Source organism: Manis pentadactyla, chromosome 8 (assembly GCF_030020395.1).
Source record: "Manis pentadactyla isolate mManPen7 chromosome 8, mManPen7.hap1, whole genome shotgun sequence".
Taxonomy (NCBI): Eukaryota; Metazoa; Chordata; class Mammalia; order Pholidota; family Manidae; genus Manis; species Manis pentadactyla.
The window spans coordinates 29,252,876-29,265,452 of NC_080026.1; the positions used below are offsets into that span (position 1 = coordinate 29,252,876).

Here is a 12,577-nt window from a genome sequence, read left to right on the forward strand (position 1 = left end):
ACAGTCCACCTGCCATCTGCAGTGAACAGTTACATAGTAGTTACCTGGTGGTCCCCTTGGTTTATGTGACGCTCTATGGAAATTGATCAGTATCAGAAGATAAATAAGCCTTACAGTTCAGCACACTCAGCAAGAAAGTCCAGGAACACTCTAGCTCCACTGGGGACTGCCTGTGCCAATACCCACAAAGAATACCCTGGAAATAAGCACAAGTCATAATAAGGACTCACTTATCTGTATTATTCATGAGGATTTTAAATATAATCACTCCAAAAATTTTCCACATAAGGACTTTTAAATGCACAGGGGATAAAAATACTGTTTATCTAATTGTTTTTCTGCTACATAACCCATAATATCCCTGTGACTCCTTTCCATGTTCTTTTTGTCATCTCCTGAACACTCTGGGTGTGGTCCCACCTCAGGGCATTTGCCTGTGTTGTTACTTGTATCTGGAATGTTCTTCCACCAGATATCCCCCTGCCTCTCTCTCCTTTACCTCTGAGAAGTATTTGCTTATAGGTCACCTCCACAGTTAGCCTTTCCTGGCCACCCGTCTAAAACTGTACATCTACACAAATTACCAACCCAAATCCTTAATCCCTTTCTCTGGTTACTTTATCTTTTTTAGTACCTGTCCTAAACGTATTTGCTTATTTGTTGGTTCAGTACAATAAGCTTGAAGTTATCAGAAGTTTTGTTTGTTTCATTCATTCATATAGATCTTTATGGCCTAGAACAGAGCCTGGCATATAGTAGCTATACAATGACTGTTTATTGAATGGATGAATGGGTCCTTTAATTTGGTTGCCATTACTTTAAAAATAGCAATTAGACTGATTAAGAATGATTGAAAAATGTTTATTTTTTGTCCTAAAATAAGGGATGATATAATCAATCATTCTTATTGTTTTTATTATCTGAAATTATTTTGGTATTTACTGAAATTGTTCTTATAATGAGCTTCTCTGATGGTTTTTCAAGAACCTTATAAAATATTCTCATGATTCACTTGAAATTCTGATTATTTTTAATGCAAAAAATTAATTATGACTTTTGGTTAATATATGAGACATCCCTGACTTAACACACTTTCCCCAGGCTCTCTGAAGCAACCAATATCTCATTTTCTTACACAGCTTCAAATGATGTCTTGCTTGAATACTAGCATGCCTACCTTGAATGGCTTTATGTTATACAATATATTTTGATAAATAATTCTGTATTAATTTTCTTTATAGTTTTGCTGTGGAACTGTAAGGATTCATTTAGTTTACTGAACCAAATTATTACAAACATAGTATTAATATCAATATTTTAACTTTTTATAGATCATGCTACATCTAGACTTTAACATCTTGTGTATATTAACTGTAATGCATTTCCAAAGCCATTCATTTATTTTGTTTTATTTTAAAAAAATTAATTTTGAGCTACTTTCATTTATTTTGGTAGAAAAATTACAAAATAATACAGTTAGTTTTTATATTTCCCTCACACCTTTCCCTAATAACATCTTACATAAAATATCAAAGTTATCAAAATCAGAAAATTAATGTTGATACATACAATACTATAATCTAGAGACCTTACAGAAATGTCACCAGTTCTTCCATAATGAAGTTATTAGTTATGTCTTCTTAGCTTCATGTAGCTTATGACAGTGTCCACACTTTCCTTATATTTTATTTTGATATTTGACTTCCTCTTACACACACATTTGTTGATTCTCTGCATTGTCAGTCATCACATATATTCTGGTAAGAAAATAAAACTGTAGTTTGTTGAGAGTAATGATTTCTGCTTGGAAAGTAGGTAAAGCGTGCTTTGCTTCAGTCATCTTCTTCTATCTCCACTGGCCTGCCCTCTTCCGTGCCCTACTCTTTCCTTCTCATTAGTCATTGCTTATATTAACTTTGACTCATGCTGTTTTTCACGGTTTTTCCTTTTAAATTCTGGAGATCAAAATATAGCATGAACTAGATAGGCACATTGGAACATGAGTCAAATTTCCAGACTTATTCTATTGACTACTAAGTAAATGTGGGTTCTTATGAGTCACTTTACTTTTCTGGCATTTTGTTTCATTCTTTGTAGTATGCAGAAGTTGGAATATATGATTTTTTAACCTCCTTTTATTTCTAAAATATAGACTTTATAACTATGTTCTGGCCTAGTTTTATTATTACATTTTCCCCTGACTCACTGCATCAATTCTGTAAGGCTACCTGTGGACCAAGGAGGATTGTGACTGTGTGTTTTCTTAGTTATAGAGGGTTTTGTGAGATAAATTCTCTTAAGGACTTACCCTCTTTTATCACACTTAATCTATCACTCACACATGAGTTTTGCCTATCCTGTTTTCTCTCTGGGTATTAATTTGGGTCTGAAACAAGTATATTTTTGTTTTATTTAGGATGGTAAGGTCAGCTCCAGCAGGATGGCAGCACAAGATGACACATTTGTTCTTTGTCATGGTGATTATGAATCTAATGAAGACTTACAGCCTCTGGCTTTTCAGCTCCACTTGGAATTTAACAATCAGTTTCTTCCTCTAAACATGATACCTAAGGAAATTGTATGCTACCTTGTTTTCTTTTAAAAGTTCAGTGAACATTATTCATAGAAGTGATGCAACTGTATGAATGTTTAAATGACCAAGGGGAAGAATATGTGATATATTAGAAAATGTAGCTAATAAAAAAGTTATTTTTTATGAAATTAAAATGCTCATATGACTTCTAATAGAGTTGACTTCACCTAATATGAAAGGATTTGAGCAATTTAGTATTAATGCAATAAGGTCCAAAGTGTTTTATTTTTATAAATTGTAGCCTACTGCATAGGACTAAAAGGAATATTTGAGAATATAGCTGTATTATTCTGTGTTCCAAATAATAGACTGAAGACAGTCTCAATGCCAAGAACTTGAAGCAATTTTTGCTCCTTTCTTTCTTGGCAAGTAGGCAAAATAGACTGGTAACTTTCTCTCTTCCCATTCACAATGAGGACTCATCTTTTTTATTTCTTGTGGTGGTTAGTCATGTGTGTCTCAAGAGGAGACAGAGCAGAGGCTCAGGAAAACAAAAAGTTTATTATATTCCCAAGTCCTAGAGACAAGGCACAGCCCACCAAAGATACCAAGGTGTGAAGGGACCTTCAGGAGTGAAGGGAAGACCTTCAGGAGTGAAGGGAAAATATTGAAGTCACAGCTTTATTGAAGTTTCTGAGAAAAGCAAAGCAGGGCAAGATAAACAGTTTAGGATTGTTTAGTTTGAATAATTCCAATGGGCATTAAATGGTAGAGATGGTAGCTAGTTGCCTAGACCTGGCCCTGGGATGATTAAGGCAGGGAATATTTTCTCCTGGGGTATAGTGACCAGATAGAGGAGGTCTGGCTCAGACTGACTGTCAGATCAAAGGCATGTTCCTGGTTGGGTCCTCTTCTGTCTCGAAAAAATTGGCTGTTCCCAGGAGAGGCAGTCTTGCCTCAGCCAGAAAGGTTTTTGAAAGATACCAAATCATAATATTCAGAAAATAAAAAAACTAAAACATGCTTAAAGAACAAATCTGATGTTACCCCAGATTTTGCAGTGGAATATTGTAAAATGAGCTATATACTTGTTGTATATCTGTAAGGGCTCTCTTAAATGGGAAGCTACTCTGCCCTTCATAGTATATAACTTGTAGACCTTCATCTGAAACTAATGAAAATGAGGAGTATTCTTTCTTCTGCCCAGATTGTTAACCAAACTCACTTCCAGATCATAGGTATGGTTATGCTCTTAGTCAGAGTTCTCCAGAGAAGTAAAACCAATCCAATGTGTATATAAAAAGAGAAGAACAGATATATTTTGAAGAATTGGCTCACATGATCGTTGGAGTATGGAAAGCCCAAAATCTACAGGGTAGGCAGACATAATGGAGATGCAGGGAAAAGCTGATATTGTGCCTTGAATCTGAAGACAGTCTAGATGCCAAATTCTCTCTTCCTCAAGGGAGCTCAGTCTGTTTTCTCTTAAAGCCTTCAGCTGATTGGATGAGATAAACTCCCATTAGAGAGGGAAATCTGCTTTACTCAGAGTGTACCAAATTTAAATGTTAATATCACATGAAGATATTCACAGCAATATCTGGACTGATGTTTAACCAGATTAACTGTGTACTATAGCCTAGCCAAACTGACTCATAAAATTAACCATCACACATGTCTAGCTGAACAATATGCTGTAAGGTGCAGTAGTATAAGTCAGAGAATTCCCATAAGAACAATGGCCTGGAACCCAGAGACGATTATTATTGCTGGTCTAGAACAATGGCCTGGAACCCAGAGACGATTATTATTGCTGGTCATATTTGCACACTGACTTGTTTACTCTATCTGCACTTCTCAAAGACTACCAAATTATGACTTTTTAGGGCCTCTTCTTGAGAGACAATTCTCTATGGATCCCTCACATTTTTGCATCTGTTAGAGTGAGGTATCTATTGACCTTTATTCCAGAGAATTCTTAAAAGGATGTTTGTAGAGGAAAGAGCCTTAGGAGAAGAGAGAGAGTGTCCCTTCAGTGCAAAGGGCAGGCTTGCTTACTGCCCATTATAAAAGAGTTGGGTTCCCAAGTCAGAATTCTCCTGTAATATGTTCTGCTGTTTGTGAAGGTATCCATAGGGCCCATCCCAGCCAACCCATGGGACTTTGGAGTAAAGGAAACTGACTTCAATCTGCTGAGGCCCATGCTGCCTGTTGTGCCATGAGTAATGAAGTTCTTTATATCTGACTTACAAGTCCTGTACCTTCTACTATCATCCATGAAACAATAATGGGCTAACTTGTTAGTTTGAAAGTAAAGTAAAATCTCAGTTCTTAACAGTATCTGAAACTTTTCATTTCATTATCATCTTCTTGATAATTATGATGCTGTGGCACTTTCTCTACTCTTTCATGTGCTCACTGCTGCTGCATCAAAGGTTAAATATCTGAAAGTCATAGAGAAACAATTTGTGTCACCCTACTCCCAAACTGAAACTGTCAATGCCCTTTTGATAATAGAAGGAAACCACTGTGTTTTAATATATTCTGTTAATTTGGAAAATAAGACCCTTTTATGCCCTTTATATATCTCTTTGAATGAAATAGCAAAGTACTTTCTTTATTCTGCTTGTGTATTCACCCTCCATGACCTAGTAAATGAACTGAGGAAAGACCTGGAATGAAAATGAGGATGAAAACTTCAGCCTCAGTTGGTCACTGGGGACAAATGATGTAGAAATCTTTAGTCTGGACAAAGACTTCTATAACCCCATGAGATAGAAAATTCAGCAGACAAACTTTACTCCCACACTATATAAATTCACTCATGTCAGATGCATAGAATCTGTGATCAGGCCATATTGAATTGCACAAAGAGAATTTGTATTAATTGAACTATACAAATAATGAGGCAGGAAAACTGTCCAAATGTTGACTATGTGGCAAAGTAAGGCATCCCTGTTTCTAAGCATGTCTACACACATACTGCTCATCCAGTTATTTAAGGCATGTGACCATACTCTGCACTCAGTATTATTTTTGTAATACTTCATTACAACTCAGAAAAACAAACACACACATTCATCTAAGGATATGAAGAATTGGATGCATTGGAAACATATAGTCACTCTGTTTTTATAATGGCAATTGTGGGGCATAATTCCTTATTCGGTTAATCAAATTTCATTGTAAATCATCAAGACTTATGGATTACATTGAAGATCTAGCTTATGTACCCTAAAATTAAAGCCACTGCTCACATCCTAGCCTTTCTTTCTTTTTTTCTTTCTTCTTATTTTTGGGCCCATTTTCTTAAGTAGATCTTACTTTAAATATATAAAATTTTCCTCTTCTGTTCCATAAATGTATAATAGGTAAAAATCAGACCTGAAATGGTATTTGAGTTTTAGAAATATGATTTTCTCCACTTTAAAAAAAACGCTTATTTTATCTAGGATAATTGTTTCATTGCTATTGTGAAAGACTAGATAGGCAGGTAAAGGGAAGATGATAATAGCAATAATACTGTTAGCAAGAACATTAACAGCACGTTTATGTAACATTTACTATGTGCCAACTATTAAGAATTTTACATACATTAATTTGATCCTCAAAGCCTGTGAGATAAACACTATTATCACAACCATTTTAAAGATCAGAGTATTAAAGAATAGAGAGGTTAAATAAATCGCTCTGTGATCCTAACCACTACTTTATCCTTCTATAGGAAAAAGAAGTTTTTCAAAGACAAAATGAACAAACAAATTAGTGACAAGATCCTTCCAAGTTCTGTGTTTTAGAGTTCATTTCCATTCCACTCTTACTTATTCACAACTGACTCTGTATATACTTTCTCTAGTTAATGTTGGTCCCTGGTCAAAATGCAAGAAATATTACCAAACAATCATTTTAAGAGAGAAAAACAAGATATATTCTTATCAAGCAGGACTCATAAGGAAAATAGCCAGGATACATACATACATACATATATATATATACATACACATACATACATACATACATACATACATATATATATAAATTAATTAATAAAAACTAACATATTGAGAATTTACAATATTGCAAACAGTATGCTATGTGTTTTACATGCAGCAGCTAACTTACCCCTTGTTATCACCTTATGGAATAGGTGCTATTATCATCTTCACTTTACCAGTGGAGAAATTAAGGATCAGAGTGACTGAGTTGCTTGCCCAACTGTTAGAAACAAAGTTTCAATCTACATAGTATTGTACCTGCTTCATATGAAAACAAACAAACAAACAAAAATTTAAAGTCTCAAGTCACATGTCAAAAGGAAAAGTGGAAGAAGGAAGGTTCCACACTGGAGTAGATTTCAAATGTAATACAATTTTTGGAAACCAACTAACAAGATAAAAATCAGCCACAGACTATGATAAATAGCAAAGAAAAGAGTAAACAGCTACTCTTTTTCTATTACGCCAGAGCAGCAAAGTGCTCAGGAAAATTAAGTGTCAATAAACTAAAGACAAAATTAAACTTTTTCTCTAAGCATAGGCACAATTAACCTCTGAAAATTACTCATATTGGATGGTAATGAAGCAGACAGCTTTGTGAAATTGAGAACATATCTGATTCACTATAATGGGATTTTCAGTTAGATCAAATCACACATTGTGTTAGTCATTCTGAGTCAGGGCACATGCTGATTAGCAGAAAGGGTCAGAAAAGAAAATTTTATTTTTGTCCAAGGCCAGAAAGGTCATGATTAAAGAATATGATAATAGCAACTCTGTATTACTTCTGAATATGAAGGAATGCCATGTAGATTTCCCAGTCTCTAGTGTGCTACTACATATTGCTTTTCCACTAAGTTGCAGTTCTCTACCTCATACCCGGAGGCAATGAAAAAAAAAATCCCTGGTTTTGAAAGAGAAGGAGTTCACAGTAACTTCTCATGCAATAGAGAGATGGAACTATATTATGATGTAGATGACAGTTTGGGAGGTGGCTTACAAAGTGGCAAAAAATGAGGACAGGACTCGCCACAGGAATAGTGTGGTTTTAAGGCTCTCTACATTAGGGATCATCTGACTTGGATTTTTATCTCCATTCTACCACTCTTTGCGTAGTAAAAGACAATAAGCCTCCGCTTTAAAGTGTTAAGAGTTTCCCCTTCTGTGAAGGGTTTGCATTAGTTTAACTCATAAGATGATATATTTTTAATATTATCTTGAGTGATCACTGCCTGTATCTTGGAGAAGCCTATAAAAGTGTCCCTTTTAAAATATAATAAGTCCAGAATATACAGAAATATTTCAGTGTCTCCTTGAGATTCCCTGTTTATGCAGTTCCATGATAAAAGCCCGTTCTGGGCTTTCAAAGTGTTCTTCTGCTGGACCTTTTCATCTCTCGGCAAGAGGGCGTTCATATTATTTTGATTACTCAGATTACATATTATAAGTTGGAACATGCTTACTTTTTGAAAATATTACTTGTTAATATTTGATTTTCTTCGTCACAGTTTTCATCACTCTGTTTTTGCTCTGAGAACTTATTTCACCCTTTTTTGCTCTCATCACTTGTATTTTCCTGTTTTTTCTGCGGATCACTGTTTCAATTAAAGTATATCAAGAGAGGGCTGGTTACTCACATAAAATGTCATTCAAAATAAAATGGATAAATATTGTATGGAATGATAACATTTGCAAAAATAAACTATAAAGAATTTGTGGATCAGAATTATTTCCTTTTTGAATTAAACTTTTTATTAAGTAAAACATATACAGTGGCTACTATTGTAATATTTGTTTCTTTCTTGTGTTTTATTCTTGTAGATCTAGATAATGTGGAGGGCATTGCTGTGGACTGGATTGGAAATAACCTTTACTGGACAAACGATGGCCATAGGAAGACCATTAATGTGGCCAGGCTGGAAAAGGCTTCTCAGAGTCGGAAGACTCTTTTGGAGGGAGAAATGTCCCATCCCAGAGGGATTGTGGTGGATCCTGTTAATGGGTAAGCAGTATTTGATCAGCTTTATATAAGGAAATGCATATTAAATATTTCTTTACATATTTGGTAGTACTGTTTTATTTACATTCACATATGAGTGACCTGAATGGAAAAAGTTACTCATTTAGTGATTTCTTCTTTTAGAGAATGTGCTAAATAAACATGTCAAAATACATTGAACTGAAATAAACAGATTATTTGTATAAAAGATATATTTACTTGATATATTCAGACAAGCACCATAATTCTCCATTGTAGACAGTCTGACATCAAGATAAATAATGAATTCAATCAGAGAAGCAATCAATTAATTTTTTAAAGGCTGTTGAAATACAGTAAAAAAAAAATAGCAATCTTTTTTGTACACTTACTGTGGATGAGGCATTTTGTTAAATAGGTTACTATGCTCCTATTTTGTAATCCTCACAATAATCTTTTGAATTAGTTTCCATTCTTTTCTTTGTTTTACAAAGAAGAGATTGCTAACTGATCTTCAAAAGACCACTCAATTATTAGGAGACTGGGCATATGCATTTAAACTCAAACAGTCTGTCTCCAAGACTTTGCTCATAGCCCCTATACTCCACTATTTTTTACTAGGCCGGGTTGTTAATCATATAATTTTAGACATAACCATAGTTTCCATATAGTGACATCATTTTATGATATGTGCTACTGTTTTCGGATGGAATATTTTTGTGCAACTCTTAGACATATAGGCTCCTTTCATTTTTATTCAGAGCTCTTATCTGAACCTAAGTAATACTATTCATATAGAACTACTGAAGAAATGTGAAAATCCCTAACAAATCTCAGAATTAGAATGACTTGTGCATTTTACATGTATAATTGTTGACGTGGTGTTTATCCCCTCTCTGGCTTATATGTCACTATTTCAGAATAGCGTCACAAAATGAATATTCTTTATATTTTATTACACACATAAAAATATTCTTAATTGAGTAGGAAGCATTTGCAAATACCTTATAAGCTGAGATTGCCAGAGTGCAGATACTAGAAATGTTTCTATTATGCTTCTTCCTAAATTGACACCTAAGCAGTACATAAGCTCATTTTATGTTCTTGTAAGACATAATTATAAAGCTTTTCAGTGATTTTATGTGTGGATTCTATAAGTATCACTTCTATTCATGGACTTTTAAACCAAGTTGCCTATCTGACCTTTAAACTAAGGCAATCTTAATTTTAAGAGAAAATATTTATTCCACACTAAATCTGCTTGAAGCAAGATGATTCAAATATATCTTAAAACAGTATCTTTCTTCTCGGTATTCTGTTAGAGAAAAATATTTTCAGATAGAGTTAAAAAGGTGGTTTTGGTGCTCAGGGAAAAGACATAAATGTGGAAGTCATAGAATCATATGATTTGGAAGGAAATAGAAGACACTGGTCTCTCTTCAAATCCAGGAATCCTTTTCAACATTTCCCAAATATCGAGACATCTATTTGATGCCTTCTGTAGATTTGAAGGCATCAAATATAAGGCATGTACAGATTTGAAGCCTGTAACATCTACATAGTTGTCATATCAATTCTGATATGACCTTTTTTCTTTTCATTAGGCAATATTTACATCCCTGTAAATCTGTCTTGCAACTGGCCCTATACTTGGCTCTGGTGCTACAGAGAACGACTCTTATATGTCTTTATCAGAAATATTTTCAAATAAAATACTGCTATTATGCACCAACCTGAAAAACACATGCACATACACACACACACATTTTTTTCCCCTAACAATATAACATGCCCAGAGCTCTGCCCTGGGTATACAATGGTTAACAAAACAGGCTTGGACTGAACCCTTATGAAGCATCCTGTGCCACCTGCAAGGTGAGGAGTGGAGAGATGGAGCAATAAATGAATACCAAATAAGCAACTAGACCAAAGTAATGGAGGAAGACAAACAGGTGGACAAATGTGGAGACTTAACAGATAGCAAGACCTGTTTAAATAGATTTGCTGAAAGTTCTCTCTAAGGAGGCGTCATCTGAGCTGAGACTTAATCATAGAGAAGGAACCAGCCATGGAGAGTGAGGGAAAGAGTATTTCAGATCAAGAAACTGGTAACATTTAAAGATGTTAAGTTGAGCAAAATCTTGACTGTCAGAGGAACTGAAATGCAGACAGTGCGCTGGGCTGTAGATGTAGCAGAAGGTGACAAAGATGTAATTGGAAAGGAAAGCAGGCCCTTGCCTGCCACGAGGAGAGCTTTGTATATTATCTTCAAGGCAAAGGTAAAATAGAGAAGTCATGTAATCAGATTTACCTTAAGGAAGAAAAAGCAAAAAACTGATCTTACTGTTCTGTAGGGTTGGATTTGAAGATAGTAGAAGTAAAATAGAAACATGTGAATTTAATTACCCAATTGTTTGACCCTAACACAATTTCCAGAAAAGAAGAAACTTTACTATGAAAAAACCCATTTAAAATAGAATCATGTAACTTTAAAGCAAAACACTTTCAGAAAAAGCACTCTGCTTTAATTACACTTTTTTTCTGCCATAACACCTATTTGCACCTGTACGCAGAAGCAAGCACCGATTTTCTTTACGATAATGACCTATTAACAAAAAGTACTCAATTCAGAGATATGCTTTATCAAAATCTTCATAACCAATTACCAAATCAGTAAAGGATTTGTTTATTTGTTTATTGAAATATATTATGATTAACTACCATATAGATCAATAGAAGTCAGGAATAGGATCTGCAAATGAATGGAGTTGGTCCCAGAGACTGGAGATGAACAATCATAAGGTTAGTCACTGCACTCTGAAGGGACAGTATAACTAATTGTTTAGAGACGGGGCATTTTGTGGAGGTTTTGTGGTGAGATGAGTTCATTAAGGATAGAGCAGAGGCCATATGAAGGAGCATAATAGGAGGTGAAGCTAAAAATACGGGAAATCATCATGTTGTCATTAAAAGTTTGAATTTATTTTGCAGACAACAACAGAGTAATTGGAAAGTTTGGCGATAAAAGTCACATTTTTCAATTCATGATTTAGGAAGGCAAGTGATAGCAATATGACAGCTGTCTCAGAAACAATCTGTTAGGAGTTCCTTTGAAGAGGGATTAAAGACCGACTAGCATTTGTAAGTAGGAACAGAAAAGTGGGGATTAAGACCGGAGACACTGAAAGAGTAAGATTGGCAGACCTCAACAATTGTTGACATGGAGGTAAAGCTGAAGAGGAATCTCTTATGATGACACTGTTCCTCAAGCTGATAACTATAGATGAATCCCCTCCTTTCCAATAATTTCACATTGCAAAATTTATATTAATAACTTAGAAACCTATATCTCTAATTCTTCTGACTTCTCAAAATAGTATCTATATGAAATATGTGTGAATCTGAGTGCATATTTTTCCACAAACAGGATCTGCTGTATTCCTATCTCAATTAGTAATAGTATGCACCTTCTAGTTAACAGTTAGATATTATCTTAGCAACTAAAACAAGTTTTTCAATAGTAAAATTCATTTTACTTCCATGGCAGAGAAGCTCTTAATGATGTAAATATTTATAGGTTTGACCACCAGACAATACAATTTAATTTGGGGACATCATTAATATCAACAAAGCCAAACTTAGTGTTACAAGGTACAAATATGAACAAGAAATACTCCCTATCCATAATTATTTTAACTTTTAATTGGAATCATCAGCATGCAACCCTATCAAATATAATACAAGGCACAAATGCAATAACTACGATAAAGTAATTAAAAAGTGTCACTATAAACAAGGGAAAGAGCTTATTGTGATAGAGTGTAGGTATAGACTTCATCAAGATATTGTATCTGAACAGGTCTTGAAAAATAGAGTTACAGTTTCTCTTGCCATATTATCAGAAGGCCAGCTTAATCTAATTGTTAACTTGCTATACCCCGAGTCCCACCTACAAAGAGATTTATAGTACTTCCTGATTATTTCCTAGGTCATATTTTTTATTTTGTGTGTTTAGGATTCATCTCATTTGATATTGATTATAAGGCTTTCACAATATAAATTTTAATCAGA

At 34.5% G+C, this 12,577-nt stretch overlaps 1 protein-coding gene across 1 annotated transcript in view; it reads left to right on the forward strand.

Annotated features, from left to right (window-relative positions):
* Nucleotides 1–12,577, forward strand: part of LRP1B (LDL receptor related protein 1B) — a 1,911,502-nt gene that overhangs the window by 1,108,134 nt on the left and 790,791 nt on the right. The window contains exon 12 of the mRNA XM_057505633.1: nucleotides 8,350–8,530. Within this exon, the coding sequence (XP_057361616.1) occupies nucleotides 8,350–8,530 (181 nt within the window). The remainder of the gene's footprint in view (nucleotides 1–8,349; nucleotides 8,531–12,577) is intronic.